The sequence below is a fragment of the Eleginops maclovinus genome, chromosome 15, assembly GCF_036324505.1.
Source record: "Eleginops maclovinus isolate JMC-PN-2008 ecotype Puerto Natales chromosome 15, JC_Emac_rtc_rv5, whole genome shotgun sequence".
Lineage (NCBI taxonomy): Eukaryota > Metazoa > Chordata > Actinopteri > Perciformes > Eleginopidae > Eleginops > Eleginops maclovinus.
Window position 1 is genome coordinate 6,529,866 of NC_086363.1, and position 20,688 is coordinate 6,550,553.

A 20,688-nucleotide genomic window follows, 5' to 3' on the forward strand; every position below is an offset into this window, starting at 1 on the left:
CTTCGCGGGAGAAACACGGAGGTGAGTCCGCGGAAGATCACTTTTATAAGAGCCGGTGGGTCTCCATGGTAACTAACATGCTACTTGAACCAGAAGGGGTTAACTGGGTGGGGTCACATCCCAGCAGGAGACACATGTCGACACGGGGTAATGAGAGGAAGTAACACTGAAAATATACATAAATACAACGAGTTTTTAAACTATAATTAATGTTGTGTTATTGACCTCCAATTAGTTGGGTTGGATCCTGTGAAAAACGGTGTATTTAGCTTCCACCTCTTTAGTTTCCAATAACATTTCCCTCTCAACCTATTTATGTGCAAATATGTGTCTACATATTTAGAGGCTATATGTATGTTTTGGTGGTTAAGTTTTTAGATCTTTTATATTTACAAAAGTAGTAATACCACATATTATAAATACGTAAAAATAAGTTAAAATCCTGCATTGAAATCCTTGAGAGAAAATAAAAACAACTACAATATTTAACATTGGGATGCAACGAAGTAGATGTAAAAAGTCGACAGCGGCTCTTCTTCCTCCGCAGGCTGCGGAAGTTCAACATGGACTCCAGGATACTCTGCAACTTCTACAGGTGCACCATCGAGAGTATCCTGACTGGCTGCATCACCACCGGTATGGCAGTTGCACCGCCCTCAACCGTAAGACTCTACAGAGGGTGGTGAAAACTCAGCACATCACCAGGACGGAGCTGCCATCCATGGAGGACCTCTACACCCAGCGGTGTAGGAAGAAGGCCGGTAGGATATTAAAGGACCCCAATCACCCCAGCAACAATCTGTTCTGTCTGCTGCCGTCTGGCAGACGGTACCGCAGCATCCGGACCAAGACTACCAGACTCATAGACAGTTTTATACCACAGGCTATAAGACTGCTGAACTCCTGAGCTCTGTGAATGTCTACTCACATCTTTTTATAGTACACACATACATATATTTATATATATTATACACATCTGCCATACATATCTGTTTATAGTACACATATATATATATATTATACACATCTGCCATACATATCTGTTTATAGTACACATATCTATATATTATACATATCTGCCATATACATCTGCTATACATATTATGCATCTGTCCATACCTCCTCATTCAACAGTGTAAAGTGTTTAAATACTTTCAATGTATTCCACATATGGTAAAATATTTATCACCTCAATTTGCATATTGTTTCTCCCATTTGTAATGATTGTGGAGGCCCATAATTTTCATCATAGTAACTTAATCTATGGCATGACAGAATGGAAATCTGAATCCGAAACACATTTAGATTTTTAATGAATTATTGTAATATCTCTGTGCTGTAAAATAGTATTGTGGTCATTCTCACAGCATAGTGTGTGTGTGTGTCAGGACTTGTCTGTGTGTTTTTATAGATGGTCCTACTGTCCTCTTGTTACGTATAATGGACTTTTGTATTATCGATTCAAAATCGGTAAGAAGATATACAAGACCACCTTCCTACGTCCTTTAAACAATATAAACCAATATAACCAAATGGCCAGACCAAAACTTCAAGAGATCTAGTATGCAGTACATTGTAAGACTCACCAGGCTGAGGAACTTACATTTGGTAAGTAGTAAACATGTGTAAAATATCACTGTTGTGACAATCTTGATGATTAGAATTTGTATGAATACAAACCAATACTACGTCTCCCTCGATTTTGCTCCACGCAAGATTCACCCATGTTATGTTTCAATTATACTGGTATTCTTTCTAGAATCGTTTGTTTACTTATAATTTATGAAACACACTGAGGTGTACTGAGCGCATCTTCTGAACTACGTCATAAATAAAGATACTTCATTCAAACAACTGACGGCCAAGATGGTAAGTAAATTTCAAATATAGGTGTATTTTAAACATCATTTGCTGAAGTACACTACAGTACTTAAATAAGTATAATTCTAATGTACATTTGATGTCCAGCAATGCATTAATGTGGTGTTGTGAATTGGTCTTAGTGACCAAGATGACTTTTTTACAGGAATTCTTCAATTTTGTTAGATAGTAATAACTTTCAGAGTGACATCAAAATAAAATGCCTCATTATATTGGGAATGTATGTTTGGAACACTTCAGAGAGTGCATTATTTGGGCTGTTGTTTTTTTTGCTGACTAAGTGTTTACAGAATATGGGATTTCATGATACGTGTAAATTAATAAAAAGGTACCATTATCTGAATGAATTTTAGGAAAGATCTTGCTCACATGTGCATGACAAAAGTCCCTGTGGGCTCTAAGATGTACAATGAACCCGACACAGTGCAGGAGAACGAAAAGCACTGCTTGTTGAAGCATTTAGTAGGAAAGTGGTAGACTTATTCCTGATGGTAACCATAGAAAACCTATAATAGATCTGCGATTGAAAACAGGTTTGCCCAGCGTTTTTAAGCCTCACAGAGGTTGGAATGCTGTATGACAGAAAGCATCAGAAAGATGGCCAAAATCAAGTAAATGACAGCACACGTGTTCAGCAGGAAACCATTCAATTTAACAAGAATCACAGTTTCTATGATTACGCATCAGTAGTCATGAACACATTCACAAATCCGAGCGACACTTAAAAGCAAAGTGAGGTATAATCTGAGATGAGGGAGTAAGCTTTGTGGTAGATTACCGATATTCTGTTTTCGTACAATACTCATTAAATAATTCTGATATACAAATCAGACTTACTTGTGCATTGTTAATGCCATATGAGACACTCTAGTCTTTCGCTTGACATAACTTTATTTCCTAAGATTGCACTTTCGTAGACCTAGGAAACAATATATACTGTACAGAAAAATCTTAAATCGATGGCATTTCTTTAATAGGCCTCAAACCTACACATTCAACTAATATACACTCCGCAATCTGCACCCATCATAATTCCATCTCAAATGAACTTAGAAATATTTGCCTCGTCATACTGAAAAATATGTCTTTCATCTCATATTTTGCACTATTCTTATTATGCTTTTTGGGAAGAGTATGATTGGAAGACACATAAGTCACTTCATATGAACTTGATAGCGTGCGCAGTTAGCCTGCATTAGCATAGATAACTGGAAACAATATGGAAACCATCTTATTCTTCTTATGCAGGATACCTGTTTGATTTGTGTTTGTTTACGTTGACACGTGTGGTGTTTAATAACAACATATATCGGTAATAGTTTGAAAGTTCCTGCATTGTGTTGTAGCGTGCTTGTAAGTTTAAAGGTAATGACCAATCAACTATCTTGAGGCGTCCAGTTGAATATACTAACATGCTTATACAGACTTATTAACATTTTGGACTCAAAAGTAGAATATATTATCTTTGGCACAACGATTGCAGAACAAAATCAGGAATTGTGTTGCATGTCTAGTAAGGTTTAAAGGCCAGGCTAGGTTCCTCATTCAGTCTTATGCTAATGCTAGCTAACAATCTGCGTTTATTTAACCTAAAATTGAGAGATGTGTATAACATTACTAAGTCATATCTTCAGCCAACAAAAAAAAGCATAAGCTTTTCTCAATTGTTGAAACATGTACTTAATTGTGGTTTGCTGAAAATCATTTAACTCTTTAAGTCGTTTCAATACTTTATGTGTTTAAAAATGCAGGTGTTGTGTCGACATCTATGCTTCACCCAGCTAACACATTACAAAATGAGAAACAATAATATCTCACAAATATGACATTACCCTAATTGGACAAAGTTTAATTCGTCAACTAGATCACATTATCAGAGATACAATCATTGGGATTTAATTCATCAAGATTACTTCTTTTGCATGCACTCCTTATATCATCTACAAGTGAGTAACGGTCTTATCTAGTGGGAACTAATTTTCATAATATGAACTTAATGCTATTATGGTGCTTGTTGAATTGGTACTTTTAGGATCCGAGTGCTTTTCTACCATGGATTTTTCCATTTTGTAAATAGTAATAACTTTCAGAGGACATTAGAAATTAAAATCACTCATTATATTGGATGAATGTAATAGTTTGGAACACTTTCAGAGAGGTGTGATTATTTGTGTGCCTGTGTTTGGTTTTTTCTTCTGCTGTACTCAAGTCTGTTTACAGAAAATATGTGGATTTCAATGATAACGTGATTAAATAAATAAAAAAAGGTACACATTATTCAATTGAATTATTTAGGCACAGATTTGGTCAATGCTGATGACAAAATGTCCCCCTCTGTTGGGCTCCGTGATGTACTACACCCCGACACTAGTGAGAAAGAGATAAGGAAAAAACACACTGCTTGTTGATGCTTTGAGTAGAAAGATAGAGTAGACTTTATTTGATGGTGAAACCTAAATAAGATCTGCGATTACAAAACAGGTTCCCCACGCAGTTTTTTTTTAACGTCACAGAGGTTGGAATGCTGTACTGACAGAAAGGCATCAGAAAAGACTGGACCTAAAAACTCAGAAGTAAGAGAGCAGACACTCGGGGTTCAGCAGGAACACCATTCAATTTAAAAAGAAGTCACAAGTTGTTCCTATGATCTACGGCAGTCAGATTAAGTCCATGAACACATTCATCAAACTCCCGACGACCGACACTAAAAGCAAATGTGAGGTTATAAAGTCTGGAGATGCAGGGAGTGAACAGGCATTGATGGTAAAGATTACTCGGATTTTCTGGTGTTTCTTGATATCACTACTTCATAATGAGTCTGGATATAAAAACTCAGCTTCTTGTGCATTGTGTGAAATGCCAGATAAGTGGTAAGACAACTCTAAGTCTTCTCGGCTTTGACAGATAACCATTTATGTTCCTAAGACTGCACTTTCGTAGACCACGGAAACAATATATACTGTACAGAAAAATCTTAAATCGAGTGGCATTTCCCTTTAAGTAGCCTCCAACCTAACACACTCAACTAATATACACTCCAGCACATCCTGCAACCCATCATAATTCATCTGCAAAATGAAACGTTAGAAAATATTTGCCTCGTCAATACCCTAGGAAAAATAGTACTTTAGGTCTCATATGTTTCTATTTCTTAATTTGCTTTTTGGGAAGAGTATGATAAGAAGATCAATAAGTCACGTCTCTATGAACTTGAAGCTGCCGCCAGTTAGCCTAGCTTAGCATAGATGCGGGAAACAAATGGAAACCATCTTATTTCTTTAGTAAAGAACCCGTTTGATTTGTTTGTTTACGCAACACCAACAGCTAGGTGTTAAAACAACAATTTCGGAATAGGTTGATACATCCCCTGCATTGATGATTGTACGCGTTGCTTTACATTTACAGGTAAGACAATGAAATATGCTTGAGGGAAGTCCAGTTGGAAATATACTAACCATGCTTGTAATACAGACTTGATTATACATTTCTGGAACATAAAGTAGAATATATTTATTCTTTGGTCACAACGATTGCGAGATAAACCATCAGGAATGTGTGTTTGCAGTAGGTCTGAGTAAGGCTTTCAAAAGAGCCAGGCTAGCTGTTTCCCTCCATTTCCAGTCTTTATGCTAAGCTAAGCTAACCAACTGCAGCATCTTATTTACACTACAAATGAGAGAGTGGTATTAAGCTTCTAACTAACTCTCAGCAATAAAAAAAAGCCAATAAGGCTTTTCTCAAAATGTTGAAACATGTACTTAATTGTGGTTTGGCTGAAAAACATTTAACTCTTTGAAAGTCCTGTTTCAATACTTTAGTGTGATTTTATAAATGCAGGTGTTGTGTGACATCTATTAGCTTCACCCAGCTAAACGAACAGTTACAAACACCTGAAACACAAAAATAATCTCACAAATATGACATCTACCCTAATTGAGAACAAGTTTTAATTTCAGTCTCAACTAGAGTCACTTACAGAGATATCAATCCATATCTGGGATTATAATTCATCAAGATTTATCTTCTTTTTGGCCATGCACCTCCCCTTACTATCTCTAACGTGAGATAACGGTCCTGTAGCTTCTTGTGGGAACTACACTTTTCAATACATCAATGGACACTTAATGTTTAATTATGGATCTGGTCCCATCTACCCCGAATACTCCCAAAGTCCGAGTTCCCTTCTTCCTTAAGGTTTGCACCCAAAGTGTTGGCAGCAACAAGGAAAAGCACATTAAAAAATAGACATCTTTAAATAGCTATTCAGCTTGTCTAAGTGCAGCACAATCGGAAACATTAAATTCAAGTCATTATTATTTTCTCCCCTCCCATGTATCATACAACGAATATAAACAAAAAAAAAAATCATTTTCAGTTAACAAACTAAATGTGAAAGGATAAATCTTTGATCAGACGAATAAACAAGATACTGCAGCCACACTGTAACATCCAAAAATAGTCTTAAGTTGAAATATATATACTTTTTTTTTCTGCCAAGGAAATGCTGGCATTTCTAAGTCACTCTAAGTTGATTTAATATACTGTTGAGGTGTAATTTGTGTTTTTTTTCTGTCTCCGTTAATCCTCTCCTGACAGTCCTGAACACGATGTCAAACCGTTAATAAAAAACTAACATCCGGTGTCATTTGGCACATGGGCTGCTCTCAATGGCCGCCACACTGTCGTCAGGATCTTTGTTTTCTGAGGTGACGGCAGCAGCCTCCGCGCTCTTGTCCTGGGTGTCATTATTATTACTATTGTTGTTGTTGTTGTTGTTGTTGTTGTTGTTCTGGACACTCGGGAGCCCGTGGCTGTTGTTCTGGGCGCTGCTGAGCCTCAACTCGTCCAGCTTCTTCCACAGCTCGTCCCTCTCCTGCTCCTTCTTCTTCTCCCTGGAAAGAGAAATAGACATTATTATTTCCATCCATCAGATCAGTAGTTTGCCCTGTTTCCGATGCAATCAAGTAGCCTTATAAAAAGGTTGCAGCATCTTTTTCACACATGGCATCTCCCGGTCGCTGCAGACCAGAGGCTTTTATAGCTGTGACCACACAGCAAGCCTTGGTGTTCTGATGTATTGTTTGTATCCAATGATTTTGGTTCGGCTGTTCATATTTTTGTGACCAATACCGGGATCCAGTGTGAGCTCTTTTAAAGAGTATACAGCAGATATACAGAGGTAATGGTAAAAAAATCAGAACTCTAAAACCTTTGATTCATTTCTATGGTCATCACATAAGAGTGCCAAATGCCAAACCAAGAAGTCTGTGCTAATAACCAAACTGCAAGACACCAACAACTAGAAAAACAAACAAAAACTTGGTGCCTTCTGAACAAATAAGCCCTCTGCTTATAAACCTCAGGAACATTTTTGGAGCTCAGGTTGAAATAATCTGAATCATGTGGAAACCAAACCCACAACAAATTGCTCTGATGAAAACAAGTCTATCACATTCATTGCAGACATATTTTTGAGGAAGAAAGAAAAGTGAGAGGCTCGGTGTAAATTCACTGTAGCTAGCTGCGATAACGATGAGTACATTTGTGTCTAAAATCTAAATTTACAAAGTGTCCAGACACTTGCTGCGCCAATTATTGAATTCCCCTTAACCAGCGGGACTTTCCTAAGATGGTGCACTTACTTCTTCCAGAGAGAAAAGTTCATATTTCTTGCGGCATAAGGAACAATTCACGGAAATTGGCTGCCCCAGGTGTCAGACAGTGTGACAAAAAAAGGTGTTCAAACTAATTTACCCTCGGTAGATGTGTTACCTACCGTTGCCTGTCTGCTTTATAAGAGGAGGTCAACTCGTCAAACAGCGTGCAGTTCATCTCCATCAGCGTCTTCAGCACGTTGTAGACCAGAGCAACGATTGTCCTGCAGCACAGCAGAAACGCTCCGTGAGAAACAACACTGTGGTCATTGAACGGCTAAGAAAATGTTACTTTTTAATGCAATAATCAACATTATCATCAGTATATTCACATCACACTAAACTGTAACATGTTTGTGAACTGTTGCGTGATTCTCCTCAAAATTGTTCTAGTAGATTTTCAGATTTGATTTCACACTAGCTTTGCTTTGTAAATGTCTCAGACTAAAATGAGACCTCTTTAAAGGAATCACACATATAACTTTCATGGCCGAGCAGGACGCTGTTGAGTAGTAGTATACCTCAGATAGCTCAGACTTTCTGCATAAATGGTCAGGCTTTCTTAACGACGGACACTACGTGAATACACTAGTGTTACCATGGTAATCCATTAGCATGTGTTAGTGTGTGGATGCCTGCTTAACGGCTGGAGTGAAGGACCACTCACGGGTTCCAGTGCTCTTTGGAGATTCTGTACAGGCTACCGAACATGATGGGAAGAACTTTGTCGATGTTCTCCTCGATGAGGCTGAGGATGTACTCGTTGTTCCAGAAGTACAGCGCCCGCTCCGCTACCTGCCAAGACAAAAAGTGTTTCAAAATACTTCAAACGGAGGGACCGTACAGCTTCTTAAGAGGGAAATTCAAGCACTAACTGAACCCAGACGACTCTTCAAGCAATACTACAGATGTATTTAGAACATGTAAAGTTTATAAAATCCCTTTATTTCCACCGCAATGAACATCTTTGATAAACGTAGATTTATTGTTTACATCTGGATAACTTAATGCTAGCTAGCTTTACGTCTCATCAGTGATGCTACAGATAAAAGAACATATATGAATCCATTGTTTCATTTCAAATACCAACATATTTTATTGTTTATATTACTTAAATTATTCAATGTTAAGCGAACTCCTAACCTGGAGAGCATAGTGATTAAATAAAACCTTTCACACTCTCAAGAGTTTCTTGAATATGAGAGAGACAGAATCTCCTTCCTGGAGGGAACTTTGGGATTTTAGACTTTGCAGACTATGTACATGCACAACAATCTAAATAACACACTACAGGAAAGGGAAGACACCAAAAAGCACAAAAGGACTGAATCCTTAATAATTAAGCAAGTCATTTGTATTTATTTATTTCAGCCATTCTGCTGATTTATACTTCTAGGCAAGAAAATGAATGAAAAATGTGTTTCAAGGTGTATACGAAATATGAAATTCCAGGATTATTCAGTAAATAATAGAAAAGACTGTGACTTTAAACAAACTGTAGGTATGTTTTTGTTTGAGAAATAGATGTACCTGAAAGTGTGGATTGGCCACACATTTAGAGATCTGTTTGAATAACGGCTCCTGGATTTTCTTGAATTGGGTCGGCTCAATGACATCCAGAATCTCCTCGATTTCCCCCAGAAACATCACCTAATACGATACGACATGCAGAACATTAGGGAAAACAAAGATGTGGATTAAGACTGTGATAAGTGTGAGTTAATGGCGTGCAGAATACCTCTTTCTGGCTGCAGGTTTTAGGCCAGAACTTCAGCAGCCCGCGGATCACCTGCACAGAGGAGACAGCAGGTAATTTTGTGAGAGCTTCTCCCTGATTTATAAATAAAACCACCTCGCACAGTCTGTTAGAGTGGGTTGCTGCTGGCACCCTTTACACATCTCTCTGCAGTGTAGACATATTTAGTGCTCGGGGCTTTGTGCTTTGAGTGGGAGGAATGCTAAAAATAAGTACCGGTTCAGTGAGTGTAGGATCTTTCTCCAGGAACTGGACCACACAGTAGGCCAGCTGAGGGACACACGAGAAAAAGAGTAAAAGTACACACTGTTCACAAAACAGGCGTCAGAGAAACACTGTACAGAGCATCCTCTAAAAATAGATATTATGTATTTAAACCTAGGATATATGTTACTATTATTTTAGATGCCTACTGTGCTGACTTTAAACATATTTAAATACACTGAACCTCAGTATTAATCACTAAATCAGTGCATGTTCACTTTCAAGCCACCAGGAGGTGCTATAGTACAAATAATCATCATGACGGTGCTTCATTTCTGAGACACCCCATAACAGCTTTGAATTTGAGATACATTACACATGTTTGACTATATGCAGCCAAAATTAATGCAAGTTATATAAAAATAATACAAATAATGTTAAAGAGAGTTTCTCCTACCTGCGCATGGAAAAGGGCCAGTGCTTTAGCCGTGTGTAACGGGATGAGCACCTTCATGAGGAACTGCTTGTGCTCAGCCTTCAGAGGCAACGCAAACCCGTTGATGATACTACAAACAGAAAAACAGAAGCACGCTGTTAGATAGATTACGAGCACGAACACAAACACTAAGCACCACCGGGACTCCCTGCTGGGACAGGATGGAGACCAAGTTTAGGTGATTACAGTTTTACCAATCCAGCTTTTCTTCAGTCTAGTTTTCTAACATGTCAGTGTTACCAAACATATAAACTGTCCGAAATTACTCAATTTTATCTTTAAATGCATCCAATAATTCACAACCAAATGTCTTTACTATCTGTGATATCTTCATGTTTTGACCTACTTGCATCGTTCTTTTTATCAGTTTCTTTGGAAATCCCTTTGGGTTCAGTTTTTCAATTCTAAATGTGCTTTTTTAAATCACCTTGACTCGACTGCTGGATATGTAAGGAGGTTGCGTTTACATGCTCTTCATTTAAATCTAGAAGACATTCATGGATATTAATGAAAGGACATTATTACAAACCTCCCCAGGATTTCTAGCAGCTCAGCAACTCCGTTGAAGTGCTCCGTTTCATAGATGAATCTGCACACAAATAAGAAAAAGAAAACACATGAACCAAACAGAGCATGCTGAACAAAACAAGGGATCAGGCTGCTCCTATTATCCAATGATTATTACAACAACATGTTTATATTATACCTTTTTATGAAGTTCACTGTGATTTGTGCCTAAGAAGTAGCTGTTAATCTACCTGCAGTTGGGATTAAATGAGTGTAGAGCTGATAGAAAACAGTTTTATGTCCTTGATAAAAGCCTTAAAGTTCTTTATTCGATAAGAAGTCCTGTGTAAATATCTGACAGACTGACTTGAGTGAAATAAGTATATTTAGCTGCTCTTATGTAACTGAACGATCCGGCCACGGTTCGTCTCTCCTGTTTGCTAACGTCTCTCTCGCTCGGCAGCCGCGGTATCTACAGACGGAGCCTGACAACTGTGGCACTATTTTTATTCTCACGGCAGATGGTCAAAGTGGGTGCTCCCGTTTAGTCACCTTGCCTGTTGGAAACGACATCAAGTGCCCCCCCCCCCCCTCTGTTTCAATCATGTAAAGCCCATTGTCACACAGCAACAGGAGCCGTAAAGTGTCAACAGAGCAGCGGAGAGTATGTGATGCCTCCATCTCCTCAGGTTATAGGAGGTGGGATGAGTCTGTCTGTTCCTACAAAATATCATAACATGTAGACATAAGGATAGGTTTCATTTAGTTTTCCCAGGTCAGTCAGGACCCCAAGCTTTAACTTGTTTGATTGAATGCAAACCAACTAAACTTGCATTTCTTCCAAAGACACGTTTTGGCAAAATAAATCAGTAACCTGCCTCAACGAAGCCACTGCGTATATAAATCCAACTTGTTCCCCATTATTAAAACGCAATATGCCTACATTTGAACACTGATGGACACAATTTACTGCTGAGTGTAAGCCGTTAGGGCGGTGGTGGCAAAGTCCATAGGGGGTTGGCCTGGGAACTGGAAGGTCACCAGTTCAAGTCCCTGAAAGACCAAGTGCCACCGTGGTGTCCCTGAGCAAGACACTGGTTACCTACACTGCTCCCCGGGCGCCGTACATAATGGCAGCCCACTGCTCCTAACACTAGGATGGGTCAAATGCAGAGACCGCATTTCGTTGTCCTAGTACTTGTACTCTGTGCAATGACAATAAAGTTGAATCTTCTTCATCTTAAGGAGATCTCATTTCAGTGGAGGTGGGAGAGGGGAGAAGCACCTTTTTGTTTACTATAAGGTTCATTTTTGGGGGGAGAGATGGTAATGTTAAGGACAAAATAAACTGCGGAAAATAAACAGCCACACTTCTTATTTTTTTATGTTGAATCCCCACACCAGAGATTGCTAATAACTTCAGATCACTGTCCCACATCCAGCCTGAAACGCCCTGAACATTTTTCTCGCCCCACAACCTGCTTAAGGCAGCATGTTGGAATTGAATTCAACAGATGGGTGGGAGAAATTGACTGGGGTGGATACACTCTTTTCCATGGGCTCTTTATGTTCTGCTAGAGAAAAGCTGCTGAATCAAGTGGGACACCTAGTGGATAAATTCAGTTTAGCAGTCTGGGGTTTGGCTTCATATCAAAACTGGTAACACATGTTTGTTTTTTTTAAACCTACCATCCCCAATAAAGGAAATTGTGAAATGAAAACATAAAAGACCTCGTCAACACGCCTGCGTTGTGTGAGAGAACAACAAACGTTCCCGTCTCCTTTGTCTTTGCTTCTTGAAGTCTAAACTCACCGCAAGAAAATGTTGTTGATCTGCTTCCTGATGAAGGCCCGCAGTCCGAGGAACTTTCCATAGATCCGATGCAGGATGGTCTTCAGGAAGTCCCTCTCCCTCGGGTCCTCGCTGTCGAACAGCTCCAGCAGCTGGAAGGACACAGACACACACAGACACACAGACACACAAGTATTCACTCCTGATTCAATCAGAAGGGGATTTGCTTTGTCTCCACCCTGCTTAATGTTGGGTCAGGATGTAGGTATACTTTGATATGCATTTAACTGAGTGGCAATAACATTTATATAGTTTAGCTCTGTACCATGGTACATTCCTTGAAGACACATTTATGGTCAGTAGAAAAAGGTTGAGAGGTTGGGTAAAGATTTGTGAAACGTCGTTTGTTTTCTGGCTTCATGACGTGCTGCTCTGATTAATTACTGGGAGGTAAAAGCATGACGTGATCGATCAATCACCTGCTGAGCTGAACCAGCGACTGACGCACCTCTAGCCGTTGTGGCCTTTGCCATGTGATGTGCTGAGCCATTTTCCCCGAGGATTAATCAGCCTTCACTGTGAAACGCTGGGGGTTACCCTGATATTGATTCTGAAACATTACTGGGTGCTGTAATTACCAACTGAAAATGAGTCCCCCACCTCTAGGCGATCAGAAAGGGGGACCAGCGTACTACGAAGGCTTTCTCTACCGAGCTCTACTCATTCATGGTGTAAGGAAGTCATTTCTGCAAACAAGTGTGAAAAATCAAGCCATATCCTACCAGCTAGAAGCACCTTATGTAACAAGCACACATGTGTCTGAACTCTCTGTATTGTAAATATATTTGAAATCTCTGGCGTATAAGAGCTATTTCCAGCAACATGATGATGACTCATGATTGCAATACTGTCGAGGGCAGCCAAGCCAACCGCACCGACTTCAAAAGGGAATGTTTTCAGGGTGAAACCGGCCTGGCAGTATCATACTTATTTTCTACAGGCATGCCATCAGCACCTCGGTGACAGGCCTGACAGTCTATATTTAAACCTGCCATATCCAGGAAGAAGGTGTTCATCCTGCACACATGTTCTTCTTCTGCACATTCATTCAAACCCTGGGAGATAAATGTAAATACACAGCACGTTGTAAGTCTTCCAGTTAGCCCTTTCTGCGTATGATCACCCTACGTACATGGAAGCGAGTACAGTACTTGAGCAAATCTACTAACTGTGACCACTGAGTAGTATTACTCTTTATTTTTCAAACTGTACATTTTAAGGGAACATTATTAACTCATTCGAACTGCTCAGATTGTTTAAAGAGAGATCATTATCTGTACGTTTCAGAGCAAGGTCTTTGCAAAAGCTTCTCTAGACCAAATGTTTGTTTTGGTTAAATTGACATCCTTGCTGACCAGACAGAACAGATGACGTTGAGCTGAAGTTGATCAATAAGTCTGTGATGGGACCGGACTTAATTGTGTAACGAAAGCTGCCACAGTATAATGCTGTGTGTGCCTGAGGCGGCGTCAATATTCAATCACAGTAGTGCACACTGGGATCTCAGTTTTCTCTGGAGCCTGAATCAGAACATGTCCTAAAATAACCCAGTGAGTCCAAAAAAACTGATCATTATTCCGCTGGGTGCTCTGTCCATCTGTAGAGAGGCACAATCAGAGGAAACTTGCCTACACAGGGTTCATAGAAATATTCAGAAAGAGAACAAATCATTATAATTCTCCTCCATGGTTTTCAAAATAAGTTCCTGAAAATCATACATGATAAACTCTCTCCGTTCAGGCTGCAGGAGATTAATCCACTGGGAACATAAACTGGTCATTATCAAAATTAAATAGAGTAATTCCCTGAGTAAAAGCCTCTCTGTTTACCAAATATGATTGAATCCTAACGGACAGTAATCACGTGACGGCAGCAACAAAAAAAGGTGATAATAATCTATCGCCAAATCTATATCTGGCGCTTGATGGACAATGTAACGTGTAAGCCTCTGCGCTGCATGAAGCTAACCTGAATGTGTGACAGAAGATTCAAGCTAAACTTTGGGAGACAAAAATCACTGAAGAAATGGACTTTATTATGATTTCACTTTGTTTTTGATTAAATGTTCTTAAGGAATACCAGATGCTTGCTTCAAATGAATACCTGCGTGCCTTATCAACTCTGTAGTGTGGATACAGCAGGACAGAGTTAGAGACCGAGTTCAGAAACAAATGTGTTTGTTAGCTGAGGCAGCGAGTTTAATTCATGCTCGTACAAATGCAAATCTACGAAAAGAATAAACAGAGGGGAAAAAAATCACAGAGACGAACACAGTGTTCTGAATCAGGTTCGGATTTAAAAGCATGTTTTTGAAAAAGTAAGATGAGGGTACTTCCTGAAGAATATGTAGGGTTTTTTTCTGTATGTTCATGTAGGCACCAATAACACCATGACAGTCCTCCTATGAGTTAACCTAATTGGCAATAAATAGATCCACTTTGTTTCATTAGAATATATTTTCTACCACCAAAGAAAAGCCGTTATAACATAAAGTACTTATTTTTCAAAACGGAGCTTAAACTGAACAAAGCCCCCCATGAGGCATTTCACTGGGTATGCCTGAAAACAACAAAACATCCTGAAATACTCCCTGACCACGTGTCTGACCACACGATCCGCGCTGAGCTCCACATGGATGTTTTCCCATGTCGAAGGTTGTTTCCTGCTGCAGCTGTGCCCTGCACTCCGTGATCCAGCGGTGCAGAAGCAGTGCTAGTTTTAAAGCTGTGTACTCAAGGACCAAAATATGCCGTTACCCACAGAGCCCGGTAGAAAAGCACTGACGATCCGGTTTGTAAGAGGATATGACACAACCATGCATAACATTATTTTCCACTTCAGGATGTTCTAGGACAAGTGTCATGATTACACAAAACAGGTACACAGCTTCACAAGGCTCAGGCTAAATCAGAGTTGACATCCAAACGTTTGTTTTCACACCGAGCTGCGTGTTTGTTTTACTCCACACCCATTTCTACAGGGACGAGGGCTGCTACACAATCACCTGAAGAAGTACATTCATGTCAAATAACAATAAAGAGCTCCGGGCTTTGTCTAAGTTTAGGATGTAACTGAGGTGTGAAGTGCATTAAGACACAGGCTTTAAAATATGTAAGGTAAACTCAGATACACCTGACTTCCCTTTGTTACCTCATCTCACCACAAATTAAAATGTTCTTCAAAAACACAACGCTGAACCTTCTGGCTCTAAGCGCAATTTATATTAAGAGAAATGTTCGGGGGAAGAATCTGCAGTAAATATTGGAATGGGGAAAAAATAAAGACATTTTTACCCTTAATTTTGGTGAAAAGTGAAGGATTTCCAAGTTTAAAAAAAATGTGGTTGCGGAAAGGACTCAGCTTGTGTACATGGGGCTAATGTGGCGGCCCTAAAGCTACAACATTCAACCTAAAGCTCAGGGTCATAGGTTAAATATACATAACATTTCTTTCCTTTTGAATCAGGCAGCAAAAGGTTGTAGCTTCACATGTTAAATATGAATACACCACACCTCCTGCAAAGTGACGAGTGCACATGCAAACATCACTAAGGGAGAGCTAGAGTGCTGCATCAGAGAGCACTGACATGTTTGTGAACATTTCAGAGGGACATTTGAAGACCTGCTCCTACATTCTGTAATATGAAAAGTTAACCACAGTTTCTACCCTGCGCCACCCTAACCTCCATCTCCTCCTTCCCTTTGCTCCGACCCCAGTCCTCCTTTTCTCAACCTGAAGAGTAAACACCAGCCAGCTATTTAAAGCTCCCCCACGACACACTCACATCATGGAAAGTCGGTCCAGGCACCTCGGATGTGGCCCGGCCAACATTCCTGGCCCTGTGGTCCCCCCCGTTAGCTGCTGCTGTGCTCTGCGGCTTCACATGAAGGGAAGCATTCCTGCAGTCAGTGGGTACTGAGCGGGGCGGATGCATCTGAGCTACAGTTTATTAATGTCTGACTCATCAAACAATCATACTGTAGGGTCCCAAAACACATTGCAACACGCCGCTGAATACCGTTACTCACCACATTAGACATTCCAGGCATTTGAACCACCATGTAAACAGTGAGCTGTGAAGCGCTGCAGTGATTAATCGATCAGGTATTTCCAAAACAAAATGCCAAAGGTCGCAGATCTAAAATATTTTGGGCGGTTTTCCGATCATTCATCAATGGTAAATTCATTATCTGGATGAATTTATGGCTGTATATCGGACACAACGAGACGTTTGAAGATCCATTTTTCCTGATTTACTGACAATTTGAATTCCGTATATAATCTGTAGCTTTAGAGGTGTGTAAATAATTAATAGATGTAGCCGTAATGCTGTCAGATCACGGTCAGCTCAACAGCTAGCCAGTATTCTCCTCTCAGGTTATAATTAGGAGGACAGAGTGCCGTCTGTTCTGCTGTCCTCTGTTCTTCTTGTCTTACTGCTGCTATTGAGTTTGATCTTCCTAGTAACAAACACACCTGCACTGATGCATGTGCAATTACACAAACTATTGATAAAGTGTTATATTAATGTGATCTACTTAGAATAACATGTGTACTACTATAATACTCCGTTTGATAAAGTAGGTACTTGAACCTCGTTATGATCCTGTAAAATGTTTTGTTTCTTTCTTTTTTTAAAGAGACTCTTACCTGCAGCACAAATTTCTGATCAATGTGGCGCTTTGCGATGCTGGGCTGGAAGTCTGGGTTCTCTAGAAAGCGTAGGAGAAACTCATAGACCAGCTGGAAGAGAAAAGAAAGAACATTTAAAGATAGAAAGAAATTGCACCTTGTAAATATTAACACAGCACATTGCTAATCTAAACAGGGAGACGAGGAGAGTATGGAGAGTCCTTACCTGAACGTGAGGCCAGGAAGCCTCTAGAGTGGGCTCGTCCTCCTCCGGGTCAAAATCAGGGTTGTCGCTTGGTGGTAGAGTGCGGAATATATTGGTGCAGATCTGGAGGGAAAGAGGATACAAAGAAAATCATTAGTAAAGCATCATAAATAAAATCAGGAGAAAAGGAGGAGCATGGGAGGAGAGATGTGAATATAAGTGAGCCTTAACTTAAGATAATATAAAATGCTCAAATCTGGCATTAATTAGAAAGCGGCTTATGAAATAACTAGGTTCCTTATTTTCTATAACAGTTGCTATGACTTCTCGAAGTTTGTGTCTCTATAAATAAATGTGACTTCTCTTGACCTATGTGAGAAGTATATCAGTGGAAGTTTTATTTGGTTCCCAGAGCTCAGAGCCCACAATAATAAACCACGTCACTTGAAGCGCGATTCAAAAATCTGCTATTTTAATTAGAGGGTCGCTGCAAACTTCCCTCCATGATTTTACCTTCTTTGTTTAACCACATACAGTACGTCAAGTAGTGTGAATGAGAAGGACAGTGTTCTTGCAGCGTGACAAACCATACACTACATTTGTTTACAGTTCATTTGTTTATACGCCAAACACCTCAGACAAGGTTACAGAGGCTCACCTGAAGCAGGGAACCAAACAGAAAGTGTCGCTGTTCACTTTTTATCCTGCAGGCATAAGAGGCTGCGGCAGCGTGTAGGAGATTAAATAAATATAGGTGGGAGAGCACAAACTGATTACAAGTGTGTTCAACATGCACTTTGGGAGGCGTGAACTGCGAGGTTTAATTTAACGGAGCAGCAGCACATCACCAAATAAAACCATTACAGATTCTGCATCTGCAGCAACCACACATTAAAATTCTGAGCCGAAGACAACGGCTGCAGACAGGTCACAGCCACCTCTCTGCCACCTTGTTATTTATAGCAAGGGTGAGTTGGAGAGTGACACACACACGGCAGTAGGGAGCTGGAAAAGCTGCCATTATGTGACTGGGTGCACACTCTAATTCTGAAGTGATAAAGACAACATCAAATTACATATTGGCAGCTGGAAAATCAAAATGACACTAATGGGAGGGAGGGGCGGCGAAGGTTTTTCTAACCTGACAGTAGTTCAAAATCTGATTTGCTGAAATAACCCGCAGAAAAACCTTGCAAGGAATTCTTGAAACAGCAAGGCTCGGTGAAAACAAACCATGGAAACTAATAAGCATGAGAATGAACTGCTGGCCTGCTAAAATGCACAACGTTTAGTAGAATAGTTTGGAAAATGTAGCAAAGAACCAAACAAAATCAGACAATTAAATGATCACAAAAAGAATTGTCCAACCTTATAAACATGTCTTCTCTCATATTTTCCTTCACGTTTGATATTTTCACATCATAAACTAAATTACAACACTGGTTTACATTTTCATTTACCATATGAGGCTTAAAAAGACGGAGCTGTCTACTTGAAACCCTTTTCACAGTTTAAAATGATCAGACTGGACAGGAAAAACCACAACAAAACAAGGACTCACTTCATTTAGAAATGAAAGCATTTTTGCTGCTTTCTACCCTCTCATTTTTGTAATGTGTTGAAAGATGCTATATGAAGAGACTTGCCCTGCCTTAACCTTCTGCTAGATTTGAGTTGAGACCCTTGTGGAAGTCAACCTTTTCGTGAGAGAGGAGAGAAGTATTGTTGTCATAACTTCCTCCCATCAGTACCAAATCATAGTGGTGGTCACCTTTTTTGGGTTAGATGTACTTTAACCTGGCTGTGAAATCTGCTACCTAATGTCAGCTCTTCATTCAGTGGAATTCATTTATTCGATCTGCTGTTTGAGAGGCCGTATTTGTTCAGGAAATGTAGCCAAAGACTGAATGACACACTGAGAAAGGGTCGAACTTGGCCACTATCATCGTTGCTGGGACATTCAAATGATCTGGTTCGACCATTAATGCCTGATCTTGTTATTTTCTGTAAGGAATGGTACCGGGCGTGGTCTGGCGCTGATGGAGCCCGCGCACCTTCCAGGCTGAATGGGCGGTTGGTTCAGAGATGCCCTTCAGATCAGCACCGTGCTGTTATTTTCTTGCTCTTGTCCTTCCTGTTATTTTAGAGAAGTCTGACAGTGTAAGTGCAGCTGTTTCTGAGCTGCTGAAAACACCATCTGGCGACGACAATTGTTGGAAAATCTCAACACAACTGTCAGTAAGTGTGTTTCCATAGTAACACACTGACACTGCCCAACTGTTACTGTGTGTTAGTGTGAAGGTAAAACATCACAAACAAAGGCACATGGTGAATCATGTCTGTAGAGTACGCTACAGTACAAACTCACGAACATCCAGCATGTTGTCCGACCTTCAGCGGCAGAAACACAACCTGTTGACGGCCGCTTGCTTTGTAAACAGTAACTCACTCTGGAGTTTCGAGGTTGCTTACTGCTACAACTCTGCACATTTTTACGACACACCCAGAAATACATCTGGGAGTAATACACTCAGCTTAGCTCACTGACTGGCAGCACACCTCAGGACTATGGTGTCATTAAAGCAGCTAATGTAGTGAACTACATTTCCATTCATGTTTTCATCATTTGGCCTCCAAATTACCAGAAAATATTGAAAATGGTCATGCATGTTTTTCTACAGCCAGAGGTAAGATCCTCAAAGTCCTTCTTTTTAATTTATCTGTCGTAAAAGACTCTGGGAATATTCACATTTAAAAAGCTGGAGTCAGTCTTATTATATTTCTGCTTAGAAACTCATGATCAGTTGTTCCTTAATCACTGTGTTTATCTGAGGATTAAAGGGGACATATTGTGCAAGTTTTAAGGTTCATAAAAGTATTTGGAGCCACGGCCAGCTCTGTTGTGATTGGTCAACTGCTTACAGATGTCCTGTCATAGAATGTGTTGGCGCGTGTGTACCATAGTGATGTCACATAAGTAAACAAACGAGTCCAATGGAGGTGATTGAGGCAGGGGTGGGGGGGGGCGGGTTCGAGTTTGTTGGAGACCATTTAGATGCACAAAAACCTATATTGTAAGGTACAGGAAAGGGAAAACCCCAAAAAGCATAATAGGGCCCCTTGAATTCAAGTCCACGTACTGAATATCACACAAGTTGACATTTGATTTTCTTCAGATGAACCATAGCAACAATTACAGCAAGTATTTTTACCTAAAGAATAATAATAATATGTTGGATTACATACCTGGGACCGACAGCCCGTTTATACCACCGGACTGTCGTTGCACAATCATCTGTGCAGATGCTAATAACGATGCAGATGAATACATCAGTGTGCCACATCTACAAACTCTCTGTGGCACATCACTCTGCTCTCCCTGGTGCGAGGCACATCATTGGCTGAGCTGGAATCAGATCACTAACAGAGTGAGTTGCCAGGCGGAGCATTAAGCCTCCGTGCGATGACCAGGGCAAGTGCTCTGAGGCCAAATGCTCACAG

The 20,688-nt window shown here is 40.0% G+C and overlaps 1 protein-coding gene across 2 annotated transcripts in view; it reads right to left on the minus strand.

The window, feature by feature from the left end:
* Positions 1-4,292: 4,292 nt before the first annotated feature.
* ppp2r5a (protein phosphatase 2, regulatory subunit B', alpha isoform) overlaps positions 4,293-20,688 on the minus strand; it is a 36,847-nt gene continuing 20,451 nt past the window's right edge. Inside the window, exons 3-13 of one of the 2 annotated variants that reach the window (XM_063902784.1) lie at positions 17,209-17,310; positions 17,001-17,093; positions 12,312-12,442; positions 10,521-10,580; positions 9,953-10,061; positions 9,508-9,561; positions 9,274-9,324; positions 9,066-9,185; positions 8,203-8,330; positions 7,658-7,759; positions 4,293-6,773 (exon numbers count right to left, since the gene is read on the minus strand). In XM_063902784.1, the coding sequence (XP_063758854.1) occupies positions 6,524-6,773; positions 7,658-7,759; positions 8,203-8,330; positions 9,066-9,185; positions 9,274-9,324; positions 9,508-9,561; positions 9,953-10,061; positions 10,521-10,580; positions 12,312-12,442; positions 17,001-17,093; positions 17,209-17,310 (1,200 nt within the window). In that variant the 3' untranslated portion in view covers positions 4,293-6,523. Of the gene's footprint in view, positions 6,774-7,657; positions 7,760-8,202; positions 8,331-9,065; positions 9,186-9,273; positions 9,325-9,507; positions 9,562-9,951; positions 10,062-10,520; positions 10,581-12,311; positions 12,443-17,000; positions 17,094-17,208; positions 17,311-20,688 lie in introns of both variants that reach the window. The other variant, XM_063902785.1, reaches the window with a different exon arrangement.